The sequence below is a fragment of the Agelaius tricolor genome, unplaced genomic scaffold, assembly GCF_023055355.1.
Source record: "Agelaius tricolor isolate 1412-34295 unplaced genomic scaffold, bAgeTri1.0.p SCAF_22, whole genome shotgun sequence".
Lineage (NCBI taxonomy): Eukaryota > Metazoa > Chordata > Aves > Passeriformes > Icteridae > Agelaius > Agelaius tricolor.
The window spans coordinates 2,169,032-2,191,051 of NW_027269282.1; the positions used below are offsets into that span (position 1 = coordinate 2,169,032).

The 22,020-nt window shown below is 38.8% G+C and overlaps 1 protein-coding gene across 1 annotated transcript; it reads right to left on the reverse strand.

The window, feature by feature from the left end:
* Window positions 1-58: 58 nt before the first annotated feature.
* PCGF6 (polycomb group ring finger 6) lies at window positions 59-21,387 on the reverse strand. Its single transcript, XM_071446316.1, has 10 exons — window positions 21,030-21,387; window positions 19,986-20,085; window positions 18,591-18,687; window positions 18,037-18,092; window positions 17,062-17,121; window positions 16,351-16,459; window positions 14,380-14,407; window positions 13,706-13,804; window positions 7,543-7,629; window positions 59-2,328 (listed from the first exon to the last, which is right to left on the reverse strand). The coding sequence occupies exons 1-10, from the start codon at window positions 21,330-21,332 to the stop codon at window positions 2,278-2,280; spliced, it is 990 nt and encodes a 329-aa protein (XP_071302417.1). The 5' UTR covers window positions 21,333-21,387; the 3' UTR covers window positions 59-2,277.
* Window positions 21,388-22,020: the final 633 nt, after the last annotated feature.

The window sequence follows — 22,020 nt, forward strand, 5'->3', positions numbered from 1 at the left end:
TATCATCTACTATAATTCTGAGGCTGACAGAGGAAACATGGCAGAGAAACACAAGGGCTCAATTTTAAATTGGCTAAAATAAAGTTTATTTTACTGTTACAATATATAATCTTTTATTAACACAACTCACGAGGTGTTTACAAAATAATCTCATTTTCTGCTGCATTTTAAACACTACTTTTATACAAACTATAAAGGTAAAATAGGAGTTTGTAGCTAAAAAGGCTTTTTGTTACATATTTAGAAGCATCATGAGAGTTACTTCAAACAAAACTTTTTTCTTATGGTGCCACCTTCACAGACAAAACGATGTTTATTGTAAAGACCTGAGGGAGGATTCATGAAAGCTTTCTTTAGAAAAGGATGCCAGTCCTCTTTGGCTGACAGTGAACAAACACATTTGAGCCCTTGCAGCCAGGAGGGCCAATGGAATCTGGGAGTGCTTTGGGAAGAGTGTGGCCCCAGGTCAAGGGAAGTGATCCTACCCCTCTACTCAGCCCTGACAAGGCCACATCTGAAGTGCTGTGCCCAGTTCTGGGATCCTCAGTGCAAGAAGGACAAGGAGCTCCAGGAGAGGGTCCAGCAGAGGCCACAAGAGGTTGCTCTGCTCCTTAGGGACACTTAAAACGTCCCTCTCTGCTCCTGGCAATGTCCCCTGCATGCCTGACTGGCTGCCAAGGGCTTCCAGGTCTGGATGGAGCTTGGGGCTGCTGCTCAGGCGTCCCCAAGCTCCAGAACCCCTGCACAGCTCAGTCAAACCCTCACCCCCCCTGCACTTAGCTCAGTTGCTGCTGCTGCCTCACCAGCTGACTGAAAGAAAGAAAGGGGGACTGAAAGAAGGAATTCTTTACACTGAGGGTAGCAGAGCACTGAACAGGCTGCCCAAGGAGGGTGTGGAGTCTCCCTCTCTGGAGACATTCCAAACCCACCTGGACCCATTCCTGCGCCTCCTGCTCTGGGTGACCCTGCCTTGGCAGAGAGGTTGGACTGGATGATCTCCAGAGGCCTGTCCAACCCTAACAAGTCTATGGTTCTGTAACTTAGGTGCTTTGAAATGCCTTACAAAGGAATCTCTTCCCTTTCCCTGCACTGACTGTAGGGGAGGGAAGGAGCCTGGTGCCTAATGGAAGCTTTCATGAATCCCCACACTGATGACCCACTCTGCAGCATGAGCATAACACACAGAGCCCTCTGGTCCTTAATGTTGCACAAATGCTTCCTCAAACAGAAGAAAATTTGAAGTGTTACAGTTGTCACCAAACCTAATTTTAACATGTTAAAATTAAAGTCACCTAAGGTCCTCTGTGAATCTGGTAGTAACAGGCAGGTATTACATTATTTAACCCTGATCTCCACTACAATGCACTAAAACACCTTAAAAAGAGTGGAAAAAGTGACCATTTTCACAGCTGCTGGAGAGGTATGTGCTAAAGTGAATGGATTTATGTGTCTGACAGTCAAGACAAGTCAGTTGACAGATTTTACATGATGGCAGATTGACAGTGATTACTTTATATACAGCAAGCAGGTAGAAAGAGGTGCTACTTTGATTTTTTTTCCATGCATAGTTTAACCAGCTTACAGCCAGCTCATCTCCATTCAGACTAGAGATGCATGATCCACCATTTGGTATAAGCCAAACTACCAGCAAATATATTTCCAGTGCAAACAAAATTGTCTTTCTTCAAGAAAAACAACAAATTTAATGCTACTTCTCAAAAAACAATGCTTATGCTGCATTATTTCCTACCTATTTTGGTCTGCATTTCTGAAGTTTCCTTCCTCTCCCCAAATCACATCCAAAGACAAATGATCACAGTATATTTTTTTTTAGGCAAATGACTGTCTCTTCCCCAAAACAAATTATACTGCTCACTGAAGACCATCCCTGAGAGCACTGTTCTAGCTAGACACTTAGACAGCCAGAGAAATCTCAGAGCTTAGAGGAAAAAAAGGCTGTTCACCCTGTGAAATCTTGTGGTTTTAGAAAGTAAAAAAAATTAGCTACTTGGAGCATTTAATTTCCCTGAGCTGAGTGAAATTTGAAGACAGTAATCAGTAACATGAAGCATAGCAACATCTACAGCTGTACTTGGAGAAGCTGCAATTTTTTACAGTGGTGAAGTCAGATGTTACATTACAAGCACACAGCAGTGAGTGGTGGTTCCTTTCACTCGCTTCCTGCCACAGGAAGTGCGACGGCTTCTTTGGTGAGAAACAGCACTGAAGAAGCTCCATGACTTCAGAATCCTTTGCCTTCTGATATTCCAGACACCTTTAAGTTAGTGGAGACACCACCAGGCCATAGTGCAGTACAAGTAGACCATCCTAGAGAGAAGAGAAAGAAGCTGTCTCATAATAGCACCTTCCCTTCTTCCCGAGGCATTTCTGCCAGCAGCTGGTACAATTGCTGCATGGCAGGACCCCAGGCACAACCTCACCAGTTTGTACTGTGTCACTTCCATATGGAGAATGCAAATTTTGAAGTATCAGGGCAATAATTGTATTCCACTCTCCTCTTTGACATGGAAAAGTGTGTTAAAAAAAAAAAGATAAAATCTGGTAGTGCTTTTATAGTAAAGTTATAATGGCATTATCAGGCTCTTGTTTACAAGTCGTGCTGATTTCCACATTGCATTGTGGAGCAGAAAAAAATGTAATCCACTAAGCAGTTCTAGAAAGTGCTGCCAAAAGTTGTAGCACAAGAGTCCGGACTACTACTATATACATTTATTAAGTAATAAATGTATTGGATTAAAAAAACTCCAAATGAAAAACTGTTAGTTTATTAACTCATGTTTCTCCTCTTCAAAGACTGCTTGACATAATAAAAAATCCCTTCACCTGTGAAACAGGACACTTCTAAACCATTAGTCTTACTTATGTCACTTAAATCACAAGCAGCTGCTGAAAGGCCTAGCACTCAGTCTGCTTCCACCACAGATTCCACTGGGAATCTGACATTGCATTACACCTACTTATATGGACAGACTTTAAAGAAAGTTCTTTTGTGAAGAGAGAACTACATTAATACCAACTGACATGTACTATATTTTGCTTCAGATGTTTTTACCTGTTAAGACACAGGCTGTAAGATAATGTATTACTATCAACTCACTAACTTTTCTTCATCTTCCTACCCTGGTAATAACCAGGAACTCATTGCTAACTCCTGAAAGGATACAGGAGCTTTAACTCACTAGGTGACTAGCATAAATTGGGATAGCAGCATTGCAAGGCAGAACAGGTTCTAAGAGGTGACTCAGAAACCTCTTGGCACATGAAAATGTTGTTATACCTTCCCAAAGGTACTTATTCCTTGTGCCCATTAGTTCCTTCAAAAGAGTAAATAAGACACATTCAAAACTTTATTTTTGGAAAAAAATTGTGGTCAAAACCAGTTTTTCCTCTATTTTCCAGTTTCTTAAAGGAAATAAATATTTATAGAAGAAGAAAATGCTACAATGTATTCTTTGATAAATAATTTTGAAATGGTACATTTGGCAGTAGGACATTTAAAGGAAATAGCCCTGTTAAACCTGAGGCCAAAACCACTGCAATTCCTTCTCTGCAAAGAGAAGCTGAGAGTTATCCCAGTACTGGCACTTCTTACTCAGTAATTATTCACTTGTAAAGGATTACACATTTCTATCTATGTTCAGCTGCTTTCTCTAGATACTGTTATTTAAAGGAAGTCCAAACAGAGAATGAGCTCTCACCGCCCATTACAAATCTCAAGGCTAACTCAGACAGGCACAAAAGAAAAGCAAAGCTCTCCAGTGTCTTTTGACACACATTTGTGACCCTGACCTAAAAAAAATGCAAAGGATCCCACCTGTTACACCCAACTATAAATTTTAGAGTGGAACTGACAGCCCAAAACATCAGAGCATACACCCCTTTTGATGTTCTAAGAGCAGCAGCAACAAGAAGTGCCCCACTTTCCAAATTCAATAACCCCATTGCAAAGAGTAAAACACTTCCAAAGGAAATGTGTGGTAGAAGGTCACAGCAATTAAATTAGAGCACAGTTCTTCCTGCCTAGCTCAGGAGACCAAAAAACCAGCACAACAGCATTGGGTTACAAAAAGGTGAGAGCTACAAAGAGACCATTATAATCTGCCAAACCTCTGTGCCAAGGGCCAAGGACATCAAGGAAGCTACTCCTTTTAGCTTTTCCCATGTGTGAGCTCATTATATCCATCAGTGATGCAGAACTCTGAGAGGGCCCAGTTTTAGACAAGTGAAAATAAGCAGCAGCTTGGATCAGGTTGCATTTGTGCAGCAGAGGGCAGGAATGTACAACTGGGAAGAAGTTATATTCCCATTTAGTTAATAACAAGATTCCTTTCTTAGCTACTTGATCAAACTCATAATTACAGGCAGATCTCAATGCCTGGTGACAAAATGGAGCCTTTAAAAATCTCTGTAAGTGTCTTTGATCACTCCTTGCAGTAAAGTCCACCAGTTTTACACAGTTTAAAATATTAAAAAATCAAAGTTGTTTGTTATTATATAAATTCTGTCAGTGAGGTTTTTATGTTTTTGCCCTAAACAGAGCTAGAAATCCTACTTTCAGCTAATTAGGAAGATTTAACCAACCACCCAGTTTCAGAAATGTCAAAGTATCTTGACATCTACAAGATTAAACAAGATTTATTCCTGATTCTTTTTTAGCCTTCTATCAACTATCAGAAATGAACATGCTAATTGCTTACATTCAACCACTAAAATTAGTTGCCTATTTACTCCAATTAAAACAACCCAAATAGGTTACTATGGGATCAGTGTCAGGAATATTTATTTTATGTTCAGATCACATTTGGTCTTCCCACACTTGTTGGAAAGGCAGAAATCTATCCAGAAGAGCTAAAATCCAGCTTGCACCTTCAGGAGACTTTCATTTACTCAGGCTCTAAGGCATCACTACACAGTGCTATGCTAGTCAGTAGGGAAAAAAAAGAAAAGAAATACAACACCCAAAATCTTCACAAACAAATCTTAAGAACCATTCAATGTAAGTAAAAGCCACTAAGAGCACCACAGTGATTATGGTTCAGAACAACAAATCACACAGAACACATGTGATGCTGCAAATGCTACCAAAGAATGAACGTTAAAATTCATATATTTGCCAAAGAGAAACTTATCTGCATTTTTATAATCACTTTTCCCAGCAAAAAGAATAACTGCTGACATGAATGAACTTCCAAGTGAAAAATGTGACTCAGAATAGCAGCTATTTTTCTCCTCTAACAGTGGTTGTACTCATCTAAATAAAAGAGCCCAATGTTTATTCCTTCAAATGACTTTCTGTTGCAGAAGTAGTTACTGAAGCTTTTTTCTTTGCATGAAGCATCTACAATGAACCTCAGAAACCTGTAAATGACAACAGTAGTATTGAACAGTGTCTCAGCATTCTAGGGGACATTCCAAGCTCCAGCACTGATTTGGAAAGGCTGGAAAGTTACAAAAGCACAAGATGCCCTTGGAGTTTAATGTAAAATTCATCAAATGTTCCTCTGTACTTGTAGTTTCACTGGCCAGGACAACTGTACCCCTTACTGAATTTCAGATTCTGGAGAGAAACTAACAACCCTCACCATTTTATACTTGAACCCATTAGTTGGGATTTTTTTCATGGGTAATTATCTAAAAATATTTTCCAAGGTTTTTTTAATCGTAGAAATGCATCCTCTTGATTTCTAAAAAAATATTATGTTAGACTAAAAAACATGAAAATGTCACAATTATTTCAATATCAAAAAAGAAGGAACATTACTACTGTAACTATTTGGCATCCTTAGAGATCTTCTAGCAATGTGAAGAGAAAATAAAGATGAACCTGATCTTTCAAATTTCCTGTTGAAAGGGACAATGAAAGAACAAGACTTCACAATAAGCCAAGATGTTTCTTTTCTATTTATTTGTCCAATAGAGAAGCCTTGAGAGAATTAACTGCTAGCATACTGATTTGGCAATAAATGAGATTTGAAACATCACTGGAGAATGCATCCCAAGGCAACTGCTCTCTTCGTGGAGCTGCTGACTGGTGCTTTACCACCAAACATCAATCAGGCAGACCCAGTTCTGACAAGAAATGAAACTGCTGCAGTATTCCTTCAAGTGCTCCCCCAAGAGCATTTCTCATATATGAAAAGCTTTCGTGCTAAGCTCAAGTCTAAAACCATACCTGTGACTGTACCCTTGGACTGATAAGTGTATCATCCCCTGCCATTTACTGAAGCTCTTAGCAGAGAGCACTTCCATCACTTTGTGCTGATTGCTGAATTTACTTGCAGTGACTCAGTGTCAGAAACAAGCTGGTTACCAGTACCCACTTCCCCCAGTTTCTATACCCTGCTCCCCAAACTGGATTAGGTTACATTTTCATTTCTTCTTTATGCTATTATAAACCAGCTAAGACATCAGGTGTGGAATTTATTCCCTTCAACTGCAGAAACAGCGCAAGCCTCACAGATTTTAATGTTTGCCAATATTAACATGAGCTAAACACCTCTGCTCTAACTCTGGAACCCCTTCTAGTGATTCAAATCAGCTACAAGTGATGCAAAGTCCAAGAGATCTCAAATTCAACTTTTTACTTCCTGCCTCCAATACAGAGGCCTTCCTGTAGCATATGAGAGCTCAGCAGGAATTTTAAATGTAAATGTTTGTGCATGTGTGTGCACAAACAAGTGGGGAGAGCTAATTTTGCTACTATTTTAGCCCTTATGCTATCTCCTAGGATTGCTTTCCAAATACAATACCAATCTAATCCTATTTCTTCCTATTGTATTAAATAGTAACTTTTCAGACTTCCAAGTTCAGATTAAGATACAATTTACCATATACCACAATTTTACATCTCTATCTAATGCTCCACTTGACATAATACTTCATTGTTTCTGCAGTACTTCTAAAATGGTGTGGTCCTTTAAAGATGCTTTGAAAAGATTCACAAAGAATTTATAAAAATGCTTTCTTATTTGCAAAGCCAGCAACACTAAAGACAGCAAGTTATCAACAAGAAATAGCTGCCCATACACTCCTGCTGTGACCAGAGCCAATACAATATGCATCAAGCATATTTACTGCATTCATTACCCTCTATCTGTGGTTTGTGTTTTTATAAGCAAGTTTATTCTCCTGACCCAGCCACAAGGATAGCCTTATTTGGGATTTGTCCTCTGATTTCCTGCAGAGATACAATTGCCAGAGAAGAAAAACAAGGAATGTTAATTGAAAGAATGGCTGGTACACTTTATCATTGCTAAGGTAGCAACTTGTTTTGGTGGGGGGGGGGGGGGGGAAACCCCAAAACAAAACTCAACACAAACCCCTCAAATCCAGAACATCATGAGACCAAGAAGAACATGGTGCACTTTGTCAACTCTACTTACAAGATGAAAATGATTTTGCATAAACTGGAGAGATTTTTCTTAGTGACTTCTTCAGACAAGCTGGTGCTACCTGAGGGCTTAAGAGAGGTCTTCTGTTTTGAAACAGAAAACCTGGAACAAAGCCCCAGCTGCCACATACCTGTACTGCACTCTCCCCTATGACCTGACGAATTTCCCTCAGTGTCTGGTAGTGCTCCAGCAGGTGATCACCACATATTATATCCACCTGGGAAAAAACACAAGCATGGTTAAGGCCAGCTTGCCTTTGGAGTAGCAAAACAGTATCCAAGCCCTTTCAATTTTATTAGCAGAGTTCAATGCTAGCATGTTAGACACTAAAGCCATCTTTACCTCTGTTGTCCAAATGTATTTAACATTCACAGCACTACTGCACTGCCCTAAAGCCTTTCAAGGCCCTGACCTGGGCCCAGTGCTGAACAGAGAGGACAGTTTATTGTTTCACTCAGTTTGGTGTGTCCACTGAAACGAGCTCTTTAGTAATAGCTGTGATGACTTTAATGGGAATTTAGAGCATGTATTAGAACAACTACACAAACATCTGTCATCATTCATCAGTTGCAAAAGAGGGAAACTTGTTTGTGCCACAAAAAAAAAGAGCCATTGCCACCCTTCTTATCTCGAGGGAGAAAACACCTGACTATTTCCACTTAATACTGGGGAAGAAGTGCCTTAATAGAAAGGAGCATCTTGGTGCATGCCATTGTCAGCAGTAACATGACAGTTCTCTTTCAGCATGCACTCAGTCAGTATTCCTGGGGTGCAGCTGCAGGGCATTCTCAGCAGTTCCATGCACTGTCCTCTATTGCAGCTGAACTCTGTCAGTGGTGCCTGCAATTCCATAGCAGGCACTTGTTTAGTGCCTGCCCACAAAAGCAGTAATTTTGTGGAAAACACAAACCTTAATCAGGTATTTTAAATTCCTTGTCTTGATTATTATGAAAAATAGGCTTCTCTATAAAGTTACCATGTATTTACAGTGTATAATGTAAATCAAGTCTCTAACATTCCAAGTTAGAGCAGCTAACACAGCAGTGTTTTTCTCTCTCAACTGGAGCTTGCTTACATTTTCCTTATGAGCAATTTCAAGATAAGGAAATGAGAGTGCTCTCATTTATGAATTGACAAGACCTCAAAATTGAAGAGAAGAGCATTGACAATGAGCAATGCCACAGCTTTCTGCAAGGGAACTGCCTAAGCTCTGCCCCTGCAGCAGTGGGAGCACACTGCAGTATCATGATGTATTGTTTGTGCTGCAGCTGTTCCACTCCCCCAGATTTATCTTCTTCTGCAGGCCGACCCATTACCTCTGTCTTGTTCTTCATGGAAAGATTTAGTAAGATTTGTGCTGGCAGACCACATTGTTCTGAGACTTGGGAATGCAGGAATTCTATTCCTCAGAGGTTCAAAAAGGACTAATTTACTGCATCACCTATACTGTATGAGAATGATGCAGAATACTCTCTTTGATTCTTAATGTGCAGAAGATGTAAACTGCTTAGCAGCACTTCTGCTTTTAGCTTCCAGGAAGTAAAAATTTCTGTGGACATAATAGTAAATACTGATTAGCTATTGATCCAAACATACTCATATAGTTAACATCAACATTTGATATATTTAACACAGTACTCAAAAAATGTTATTTCTTTTCCTTTTGGAAAACTGTCTGCAGTTCTCTCTGCTATCTTCCATGCATTTTTAACCTCTACAGTTATTACTGCAGGAAGACAAACATGACTGCTTTGCTTTCCAGACTTATGAGTTTAATTACTTTTGCTTGTAAGCTTACTTCTGCAATTTTTATAGCATAAGGCACTGAAAACTCAATCTTGCTCCCAATGAAACATATCACATAAATGTTTTATATGTTCTACAGAAATAGAAAATCTAATCTGTTTGACCAGTACAGGATGCAAATAGACAGTCACAGCTGCTGATAATCTCTCAAAACAGAATTAGAATGCTTGTTTGAAAGTACACTGTTGTACCTGCTGCTCCAGTTTCAAACAGCAGTCATTAAAGAGCCAGTGTCTAATAATAAATTGAGACAAGTTTCTCACATTTACTGTATTAGAGTTCACTGAATACCAAATGCTTAATCTCCTAATTCCAGCCCCAAAGCCTGAAATTCTGCCTGCTAATTGTTATGCTAGCACTCCTTTTATAAGGACAAGAGAATAAAACATACAATGAAAAAATAATTCTCAGGTCAGTGCAAAAACAAGTTGTGAAATGTGTCTCAGAGGAATCCTTGTGTCATACAGGAATTTATATGTTCCATTACAAAAGAGGCACCAGCACCATCACTGCTATGAATTTACTAAAATTTCAAATGACTGGTAAAATTGAAGCCAACTACTACTGATTGCCTGAGACAGCAGTAACTGCAGCGTGACATTTTGTTGAAAGGAAGCATGAAAGTGAATCTGCTGAATACTCAATCATTTCTGTTAAAATTCTTATTAAAATAAAGTAGGTTTTGCATTATGCCATTTCTTTTCTTTTGGTGACATGTCTGCTATTAGAGCTATTTCTCTAAAAGCCACCATAACAGACAATTATAAAATTCATGCTCACTAAGTAAGACAGATATAAAAAATAGAAAAAGTTCATGCAAAGGACACCTCACATAAGACTCATCCTAAGGGAGAATGTGGCCCAAAAAGCAGTAGGCTTCATCAATATTTTCTATGTCAACTCATACTACCCAGGGAAGGAAAAGGAAAACACAAAGTTTTAGAGACTGGCATGAGTATTTGAGCTAGTTATTTAAAAAGCTGTCAGAATTTCCCATTTCCTCTAGCTGTTGTTTACTTTCCAGAGGTCCTGGATGTTTTTAATCCAGGGTCCAAGACTGGCATAAAGAAATTGCATCAACAACTACACTGTGTCTGAGCACAGAGTTCTTTCTCCCAGTGTCCCCCCAGACTGCAGTTCACACACTTTCAGGAATGCACATCTGGTAACAGAACATTTCTGTTCCATCAGCCACATTAATGAATTCCAAGCAGCTGAGCTGCAAGTCCTTCAGCAGCTTCTCTCATCCTTACAGAAGAAATAGCAGGAAGGAATGCTGCTGTTGCAGGAGGAGCTCAAAGGAAATCACACTCTAAAGAAAACTTCTGATGCCAAAGACAAGAATCTACTGGGTTCCAAATGCCACAACCTGTATTTAGCTCCTATCAGATGTTACCTACTTAGCTATTACTGGCAATTCCAGTTTCTAAAAAAATATTTTCACCCTCTCCCAGCAAATTCCAGCAAGAATATTCAAGAGAGACCTTGTGATTAGAAGTATACATAAACACATACAGAAAATTAGTTGTTGCCCAAAGGACAGAGTTCAAAACAAAGCATCAGAAAGAGGAAACTACAGTCTGCCAGCTCTAGTGGTAGATAAAAATAAATGAAGCCTTAACCTTCAGATAAACTAGGGAATTTAAATCATAATCCATTTGCAAACGCAATTACAGAAGTCTGAAAGCAGTTTGAATTCTCAGAATTCTCAGAATAGAAAAAAAAGAACAATGGCAGTAGCTTCAAAACTTCTTTTTAGATTTCTATATATACTGCCACACAAGCCAGATGGCTTATTTCACATTTTCATTAACCTAAATGCATTGCACTTGTGCAGGTCAATGAAGAAGGGCAAGTATTAGCTCAAATTCCACATGAAAAGATTAAGTCAGAGATGTCCAAGCAGAGCCAGGAGTTCAGGGGGTGAGTAACATACCTTCTATCACTTGGTCACCAAATGAGCTCTAACAGGGAATGACTGAAACATTCTCAAACAGGACTTTTGCAGACTGTCAAACTCAGCTGATATTCAGTAGGAACTGGCTGCACTCACAAAACAATCACACCCAGTGTCCTTACGAGAACAAAGCCAAAAATGCAATTGATATACTGAGGAGATAAAGGAAGAAACACTCTATGTCTTCCTTACAGTCAAATCTTTCCAAGTCCCAAGTTAAGACACAAGTCAACACTGTTGCAATAAATTTTCTGTAGATAAATGTAGTACTAAATGTAGAAACTTCCAAGATTCCCAAGGAAACGAAATTCTTGGACTCCAGTCCCATACTAAACACACCAAACTCAAGACATTTTACATAAAAATCAATTATTTTAGGTAATGAAGAGAGCTGGGAAATAAGACTAAAGAAGTAATATTAAAAGCAAGAGCTTGTTGTCCAAAGTTAGTATCAATGTCGTTTTTAACATACTTTGGGAAAGCTGACAGGAAATGAACCACTGCAGTCCTCAAGACTTCCAAATTTCTAGAGCAAACTAAAAAAGCAGCAAAGAATCTTCTGCATTTAAATTCTTTGCACATATGGCTTGTAACCTAGTTCTCTAAATTTTTCTGCTTGTGCTCATTCAGAATCAGGTTCTCCCTAATTTTGTTTTAATTTATTAGTCATCCTGGGAAGCTGGAGTAAGACATGATTCATTAGTCTTATTAATTAGGCTTATTAATCCTCAATGACATATCTGACATCTCTTTCACTTTCTGCATGTTTACCAACAAACCATCAGCTTCAGCTCTGTGTACTACCATGAGAAGCTAACAGCTCAGTACATTCACTCCTTTAATCTTAGTCCCCATATGACAAAGAAATGATCACTCAGGCAAGAAAGAAATACTTCCAGCTTCATTTCCTGAATTTCCAAATTTTTTAAAGATGAGCCTAGCTATCAAGACAACAGTCATGACTTGGGGCATAAAAATCAACTGCAGGTTTCTAATGACCAAAAAAATACTTGCTGACAAAAAAAATGGGAGCATATCATTTAAGATGAGAAAAAAAGGCAGCCAAGGCATCTGTTTGAAGAAGAAAGAAGATTTATCATTTCCTCCAAACAGGCAGGGCCTGCACAGAAGAGACCAAGGATTAGAACCAGCCAATGATTGTGCCTTACACCACAATGGCAAACTAGATACGAGCAGAGATAGTGACTGGCTCAGCATCAAGAACATCGTGAGAAAGAACACCTATGAAATCATCAGCTTTTGAGATTTAGTAACATTTAACTGTTTAACCAAGGGGATTGTACCTGTCTGGCAAAGTCCACGTAGGAAGTAACTAATGAGTGAAAAAATCTCAAGTTCTCTAACAGAACTTAAGAACTTAAGATCTAGATGATCTTAAGATTTTACAGTCTGGAAGACACCCAGCACACAGGCCCAGGGTGATTTTGAAAGATGGACACCTGCAGTTTCCAAGACAGATGCTCAGTGTTCCTGAAAATGGAGATTCTGATGTACTATTTAAGAAAATCCAAACAAACAAAACAATTCCTTCCCCTCAAATAAACAACAACTAAATAATGCAAGAAGTTTCTCCAGCCTCATTTTGAGGATACTTGTATTTGTTTAGAATATCAAGTCACCACCATGTAAAAGCTACAGACTCTCACTGAGAGAAAACCAGCAAATAAAAATACATTAATTCCTCTGCAGGATAAATAATTTATATTTGATTTACTTTGTCACCACTGGAAAGGTAAGCAGCACAATACTCATTACTGAGGCACACAGACATTCTGTATTGTCCCACAGTTACTGCTGTATGAAAACAGCCCTAACTCCAAACCCAGCACTAAACTTCTACCATTTACCTATTCACAACAGCATCAGCTTGATCTTCCAGGAACTGACAGCTTTAAGAATTATTTACACACTACAGAACTCTTGCACTTTCCCAACTGAATAGCTGCTGAAATACACTGAAGAATTGGAAACTGGTTTTGACAAGCAGTTCCTCTCAAAATGGTTGAGAAATATGAACCTAAATTCTTTTGTACCATATTCTGCTCCTTTGAATTCTTATTTGGAGGAAAGTGTCTGTATTTGCATTCATACATATTTCAACGCATCCATCCATAGTGTAATTCTTTCTTAGCCCTTGTTTGCCTTCAGTTAAATTTTACTATTATTCACCTTGCAGGAGCTTGCATCATTCCTTTGCATGCTCCCACATTCCCACTTTCCTGTCCAGTTTTATTTTTGAAACAGCAGAATCTCTTGGCTTTGAATTTCTTTGGCTGAAATTTTACAAGGCACTTTAGGAATTCTGTCCAGTTAGTACAGTACTATGAAAATCTGAATAGGTTGCAAATGAGTTAGAAAAGTTGTTCCTTGCAGATCACAAAATTGTAAACAATTCATTTTTTAATCCTTACTGTATTAAAAACTCTAACATTACTTTTAGAATCTAATGAACAATGGAAATGTCTGTCCAAAGCACAGACAACTTGTGACTGCTACAACAAGGATGTACCTGACAAGCAGGGTCTAGGTCCATTTTTCTTCTGAGGAATTTCTCCACATGTCCAATTGTTGCCTCCCCAGAAACACGCACAAACTTCTTTTCTAAAGGCTGCACAGAATAAATAAAGATTTTAAGTTAAAGACTTTGGCACTGATCCCTCAGAAACTCCAAACTCAAGCAGCAGCCCAGTAACAGGGAAGCAGCTCACATTTTTGAACCCTTCTCTGCTGATCTACCTGCAGATTACATCACAGAGAACGGACTAAATATGTATTAAGAATCCAGATGCTGTTAAAACATTTAAAAATTACTAAGCAACTGATTATTTTTAAATGTTTTAAACAGTCCTATGTTCTGTGTGGCCCAAAAACCCCAGGATAAACAAGGCAGAAAGAAGGGCAAATATGAGACAGAAAGGGTAGGAGGGGATACTGAAGATGAAAAAAGATTATGAAAAAAAATAACTGTGAAATATGAGGATAAAAAGAAGAAAAAAATGCTGGCTAGGTGTGGTGTTATACAACAATAGGTTTGAAATACATTGTAATAAAAGATTGGTTATTATTATTCTGATGAAAGCTTCAGCTGCACTCAGTATAAGAAAACCAAACTAAATTAAATATACTCAGGCTATAATTATTCCTAAAGTAAACTGTAAGACAAAAATTTAATCATATTTGTACCTTAAAATTCCCTGTGCCTTCATTAGCTCTGAAAAAACAAAAGAGTAAATAGTCAACATTGCTAAGATTGTAAGTTATTAATATCATCAAGCTCTTTATTATAACAGTGACTTATTGATTTATGAGTCTTGCATATCCAACTTATTTTCCAAACTCAGGCTCTTCCTTTCATTAAATTGCTATACATAAAATAATATTGGACTGAATTTATTTATCTTTTTCTCCCACCCTTTGTATTTCTACTCAATTTTTCTTGTAAATTCAGCTATTTAGGATGTCAGGATTTCTCTACATAAAATGTGAATAAAACCCAATGTAGCCTAAAGCCATTTTTAAACACAATGTAACACTAATTTTCATAGGAGTAGGCTGCAATATTGATGCTGCTTAAACCTTCATACTTCATGATCCTTGATATTTGGAACCTTAACAGTACCTAAGAAGTTACTGACAGAACACACCCAACCACCTCAGGGGCTCCCTGGGCAAGATGCTGGCCTTCCAGGCTGTTCATATGACAATATTAATGCTAATGCTATCTAGGAACTCAAGAAAGCAGCATATGTTTCTCTGGAATATGAAATACATACAAACATGGCAGATAACCAAATTTCCAGCTGGCTTCAGCCAAGGTTCATTGATTTGTACAGCCTGAGCATGTGATCTATCATTGATCACTTATCTCCTTCTTGTAGTACAATGTGTAAATTTCTCAATTAATTAAGGCCAATACACGACATTTCATTATTCTTGCATTGCATTAGCAAGTATGTACATATGAGAGAGGAAACACTGCAGTATTTTCATTGTGCTGGAGAGGGCAATAAATCAAACATTGTTAAAATCAGCTGACCATTTGCTATAGCAAGCAAATATAACACTTGTGCAGACCACACATTAATGTGGCACTTCAAGTTACTATGATTGAGTATCTCCATCTCTAAATATGTACCAGGTATCAGACAAAGCTAAGTAAATCTGTCACTAACTAAGAAACAAACATAAAAAAAGCTTTCCCACTACAGCTGTCATTTTCTTTGATACAGTTCCACAGCCACTGGTGACCACATTATAATTCATAGAGACACAATGTAGACAGTCAGACTTTCAAGGTAACAATTTCTTTTGGCTGGTCCAATCTATTCCAAGTTTTCTTTCTCCAAAATGCTTTATTAATCTCTCATTGCCAAGACAATCTCTTTGATTCTGACAATATAAATTATCAAAGATTAAAAAAGTCACTAAAATAAAATACAAAGTAGATGGTTCTAAGCCATCATCTTTTATTTAGAAATATTCTGTGCTTCCCTCCATATAAAAATATTAAAAAAAACCCCACAGTGGACAGTTCCATATCGTATAGATGATATTTACACAGTATTATCTGCTTTGCTGCCAATGCTGGACATTTAAAATAAAACTAACAAAAAACTAAATATAACAGACAGTTTCAAAAGTCATCTTGTTTCTCAGGCAGATACAAGTTTACCAGGTTTGAGGTCTAAAATGACTTCTGCAAGTCAGGCATGAAGAAAACGAAAATTGAAATTAAGGCAGGTATATGGATTCACAATTTTAAAAGTTTCTATTATTTGAAAGCCACTGAGTGCTTCCTGTGAGCACACCCAGGATTAACAGTGCTGCCACCCACAGGGATCAGGGACTGGAACAGACAGGGATTTCTCTGCTCAGTTTACTGAGACTGCATGACTTTGCTAAAAATAAAACACATCTACATTTTAAAACAATACTTCCTAGGAAGTATAGATCTTAAACATTTAATTATCTGCATCCTCTACCTGTGCATAGCTGGCTGTCACTATCGCACTGTAAGTTAAAGCTGGCTCCCCACTACTATTTGAGATGGAAGAAATACACATTTAATGAAAACTAAGAAGCAGTTAATGGTTCATCACATGCTAGCAGCACCCTCATGTCAGTCACTTGCTCTCACATTTGCCCACGACTCACCCAATAAACTCCAGAAGTATGGAAATGTCAAGTTCTGGTGGGATCCGGAACACTGAGCCCAGAACTTTTCGGGGTCTTCCTCTGCTCGGTGGAACTGGCTGTGGGACAGCTAAAATATTCAAGTAGCCAAAATGCAAAGATAACTTGAAATAAAAGCAGAATAAGATACTAGCATGCACTGAGCAAAACAGAATAGCTCACCAGGTAAAAAAGCCCATGCAATTAATCCTCTTTTTTTATTACTAATTTATTATCAGCTGTTCCTACATTCTATGCTGTGTACCTGAACCAGAATTTTAATAGCTTTCAGCGCAGCACTCTCCAGAGAGCTTTGTTTGATAGGAACAAAATAATTAGAACAGTCCCCCACTGTTCAGCAGACTTTGAAGCTCTCCTTTTTACTCCTTTGTAATGTCTATTACTTATTAACAGCCAGAAAATAACATGAAGGCACATTTTATATATATATTTCCTGGTTGTAAGCAAAATACGTAGTTTAAAATAATTCAGCCATGATCAGAGTTAAAATGTTGCCAATTCATCAATTTTTATAATCTGAGATCTGTGGCAAGTTATAATTTCCAAATAACTAAGAATCCCATATTTCCAGTAGTACTTCCACCTTCAGTTGTGAACTAAAGAAGGCCCTTAAGAATAAAGGATATGGTAAGTATTTTCTTAACAGTGTTTCTTAAAGTGATTACAGCTCACCTGGTTTGGGCACTTCTAATCCTCTTTCTTTATAGAAGTCATGCATTTGTTTTTTCTCTCCTGAAAAAAATGCACAATACAGGTTGAAATGTTTCAGATGCTGAGGATATCCATTCTCATTGACCAATTTTCAATGGTTAGAGCAGCAAAAACTTTCCAAGTTTCTACAGACCTTCACCAGCACTAGTATTTCATGAGGCTGAGATACTTAAGAAACACAGACTGAAATTTTGTTAGTAAAAACTGGGAGAAAATCAGAGAAACTGGCCATAAATAATACTGAAGTAGCTGCAAGAACTAATATCCTTCTGGCTGTCATGCCTTGTGACGTGACACAGTATTTTATAACTTGTTCACATAGAGCATAGTACTTTTTATACTATATTTGTATATACACATATATTTTTATATATACATATATTTTTTACATATATGCTCATGGTATTGCTTTACAAAGCAACACCATCTATAGTCCATACATATCCACTGGATTGTGTATTTCACTCAGCCCATCCAGGGGGACTGTGCAGGATCATTGGCCCCCAAAGTTGAAAATAAATTAGATAAGACAGTAAACACATCTAAAATCACACAAGTAAACATGGCAATGAGGAAAAAAATAAAAGCATTTGAGAGAATCGGTCTTGGCATTTTTTTCTACTGAGCCAAGTGAACATTTTACACAGAATGATATGATATGGTTCTACTAAAATAAGAGGAACAAATTGTGAAATATTATCTGCATGTTTATCTGGATACAGTGACAGCTGTGTTTCATGAAATAAGGTACACACCACTACCTCAATAGCATTTAGCAGCGAGAAAGATGCCAGCTGTCAGTTAATTCATTACAACTTATAACCAAACATCACAGAACTATTTTGAAGAGTCCAGAGTAGAAACAAGGCTTTGAATTAGTCTGTTTTCTATTCTTTTCAATCCCTAGATAGTAATATTACAGAGAAAGGGACTTACTTTCCTCCAGATTGACAACTAATTTATAGACTATATCTTGCAGTTGTCGGTCCAGTCTATGAAATAGGAAACAAAAAAAAAAAAAAAAGAGTCTTTGGTGCAAGACAAAATGGTTTTAGTAAACTGTAACAAAGATGCCAAATATAACATTGAAATGGGATGTACATGGAGTGACAGCACCACCCTTCATGAACACCTCAAGAAACTAAAACTCAATTTTTTAAGTTAATAAATACACCATGCCAAAAAGTCTTCATCTTAAAAGGAAATCAAACCAAATAGTTAAGTGTTTGTATCACCAGTAACACTGAGCAAATGCATGAAAATACCCAGGACAGGGTTTGTTCTAGGGTAACAAACCCTAGAAATGGATACAAACTAGATGAAACAATAAAGAAAGTCTTTTTATCTTGAGGTGAAACTCATACTAGTGAAGAACACAATGTGTTTCTTGTAACCATTCCTTTGTTTAAAATAGGAAAGCACTACGAGTCTGTAGAACAAAACATTTAAAAGCAAGTAGCAAATCTATAAAAATAGGACAAATTTATTACCTGATATTATAGAGGGGCTGTGTCTGATGTACAACAATATTGCACTTTGGGCATCTGTTGCTATAGTAGAAGTGTCTCACGATGCAGCTTTTACAAACTGTAAAGAAAAGAAACCCCACAGGAGTCACATGCCCTTCACACAGTGCCATCTGTTCAGGCAGAAGGGGTAAATACATCCAGACTTGCCATACAAAATTTGTCAGAGACAAAATGAAGTCACTGAACACTCCTAATCCAATGGATGCATGGGTGAGAGTTCAATGTGCATGCAGAACATGAGTAGGGCTAAGGCAGAATATTGACTGCTGAAAAGCACCCTACAAACACTTTCAGTAGAAACAAGGTAAGAAATCATAACTCTGCCACTTTCATTGTGTTTTACAAGTCCTTTAAAAACCTGGAAAAATGCTATTAAGTGGAAATACCTACAATAAATAACCTACTATCAAGTCAGCTCCCCATCTGCCTGAACAGAGGAAACTTTTCTGTAACATTTACCAGGAGAATTCTAAGACACCACCACAGCTGCATTTCCAACTCTATGCTGTCCTTACTAACAGTTGTGCCTCTTTGTAAATTGCAAACTGTGCTGAATACTTCATGCTATAGAACAAACTAGTGAGTAGTGCTCCAAAAAAGGGGGGAAAAAAAAGAGAGAGAGAAAAAGTTTTCACTCTATGCAGCATGAATGTTTGGGAGATCTAGTAAAGCAGGATTCTCGGATTCAGGTAGGAACATGGGTGTGGCTAAAGAGTCAGCCTCACAGAAGGTGTTTTATTAGTTTGGAGAGAAAACAGTTCTTTAGCACGGGGAAAATTGTTGGCTCTAGGATCCAGGGGGAAAAATAACAAGACAAGCACATTGAAATCAATTATTTATTTCCCACCTGCTTCCATTCATCAGATTATGGACAAACTGTGCCAAGGGTGCAGACCACTGTTTCTGTATCTGAACTGGTACTTCCACAGGAGCTTATGGGGTTTTGTGAATTTACACAAGCTCACATCAGCAACAGTTTAGGAAACTTTCCAGTCCATTAAAAGTAAAGCCACTCAACTTTCTTTTCTCAGTTATACACTCAAATTCCTGGAGCCCACTTAAAAAAAAAATTAAGAAAATATACGTAGTAGCTCTGCTTTTGTCTTACTTGGGCTTTATCTTCTCCTACATCATCTTCCTTCTTAATATGGAAAGCTGACTTCATGATTGATTGATTTAATAACTTTCTGATGCTTAAAATACCCACAAATATGTCTTGCTTAAGGAACAGAATAAACACAACAAACGTTCACTTTGAACAGATAATTATTTTTCTGAACTCAGAACATTTCAACAGCTGAATTGGTCTGAATTTACAACTAAACCCTTAGGCAGACAATACTGACAGATACTTACAGGTGTGCAGACATTCTGTAATAGTTGTAGCATCGATAAAATAACCTTTGCAGATGGAACACAGGATGTAGGGGGTCAGCTCTGCGAGGTTTATCATACGCTGCAAACAAAAATTGGTGAGTTTGAATACACAGTCTAAGCCATGAAATTCCTTGATTGCAGCTTCCAAAATACCACAACCTTACAACCATGGGAAAAAAGGGGATCAGTGTGTTAGAGGAATGGGTTTTCCGAACAGATCAGTTGCTTCTCATGTAGAGCTCATTTTTAAAAGACTTTTACCTAGTCTTCTAAATTGAGCTTTTTGACAGCAGTAATCCAATTTGTTTCATTTGAATCTTACCTAAAAAGAAAACTTAAAACAATCAATCATTTTGGGAAAAGTTTTTTTGGATAAACTCTTTTAACAAAATATCACATAGCCAGCAACCTTGAAGTGGACATGGGTGGCAAACATCATTATTTGAAAATGCTCAGCAATGCTCAGCTGGAGTCCCAAATCAAGATATAGAGAGAGTTTGTATGACAAGAGGCAGTCATCTCTTGTTTGTACACACAGTTATAAAATATACAATACACATAGAAGCAAAGGCTGAAATTTCACTGCTTTGAATCCTGGTCATGAAGAACATTTACCAGGACGCACACAAGTAGTTCCACAACAGCTTTCCTCACTGAATAACACTATTTCAAAAAAGAACAAATTTCTTCAATAGCGCCGATCTGAGATGTGTCTGAAAGAGGTGACACATTAGATTCTTACGTTTCCTCTCGTCTCAAAGCCCGACTAAAGGGCTTTCTTTCCCTCAATAGCACCATTCATTTCGCCCACGTGCCACCGTCTACCACCCTCCCAGCCACGCCGAGAGTTTGTAAGGGCTTCACTTAAATGAGACAGATGAAGTGAACTCGGGTAATAATAAAATGAATATTACAATATTAATAATATTTTTTAAAGTAAAAATAATAAGTAGTCCATTATCACACGCGGGGCACGCCGGGAGCGGGGCCTGACGTGCCCCGGGCACCCTCCCGCCCCTTTACCTCCCGGTCGTCGTCCGAGTCGAGCTCCCCATCATCCGTTCCGAACCGAGCCCTGGTGTCGCCCTCCATCTCCTCCTCCTCCTCCTCCACCTCTTCTTCCTCGTCGTCTTCGTCGTCGTCGTCCTCATCGCCGCTGGACTCCGAGCGACCCCGCTCAAACTCGAAGGGATGGGAGCGCGACCCCGAGCAGCTGGGGGCCCCCTCCATATCCCGGTCCTCATCGGCCGGGCCCAGGCCCTGGCCCTGGCCCGCTCCATCCCCGCCCGACAGCGCCGGGACCCCGGATCCGGTGTCTCCCTCCATGTCCACGGACCGGGGCTGGCACGGGTCGGTCCGCGGCCCGGGGCGCCTGCGTGGAACGCCGCGGGGCACGCTGGGAAATGTAGTTCTGAAGAGCGCACGGCTGCGCTACCGCACGTGCGCTGAGCCGCAACCGGTTTGTATTTATAGCTCCACGTTTCTGGTGTTTTTTTTCCTTTAATTTTTCCCCCCAAGCGACTCGCCAATGAACGCTTAATTTTTCCCGAAAGACTCAATCACACAATACCAGTTTCATTCAAAACAAGGTTTTAATTCTGTAACATAATTAAATTGCTTGGGTTGGAAGGGACCTTAGAAATCATCTAGTTCCAACAGCCTGCCATGGGCAGGGACACCTTCCACTGAAACAAATTCCTCAAAGCCCCATCCAACCTGTCCCGGAACAATTCCAGGGCTGGGGCATCCACAGCTTCTCTGGCCAACCTGTGACAGTGCCTCACCACTCTCACAGTAAAGCATTTCTTCCTAATATCTAATCTAAACCTGTTTTCTGTCAGTTTAAAGTCATTCTCCCTTGCCCTGACACTACATGCCCCTGTCCAAAGTCCCTCTCCAGCTCTCTTGTAGCCCCTTTAGACACTGGAAGGTGCTGTAGCATCTTCCTGAACTCTTTCATTCTCCAGGCTGAGCACCCCCAGTCCTCTCAGCCTTTCGACAAATATAATCGAAT

What these genes read in the sequence shown, in the direction of transcription:
- PCGF6 (XM_071446316.1), bottom strand. Translation starts at nt 21,332, where the DNA reads ATGGAGGGAGACACCGGATCCGGGGTCCCGGCGCTGTCGGGCGGGGAT. An exon ending in AGTTGTCAATCTGGAGGAAA is followed by an intron (nt 17,122 to 18,036) that starts GTAAGTCCCTTT and finishes CATTTTTTTCAG; the next exon opens with GAGAGAAAAAACAAATGCAT. An exon ending in AAGGCACAGGGAATTTTAAG is followed by an intron (nt 13,805 to 14,379) that starts GTACAAATATGA and finishes TATTCTGTGCAG; the next exon opens with CCTTTAGAAAAGAAGTTTGT.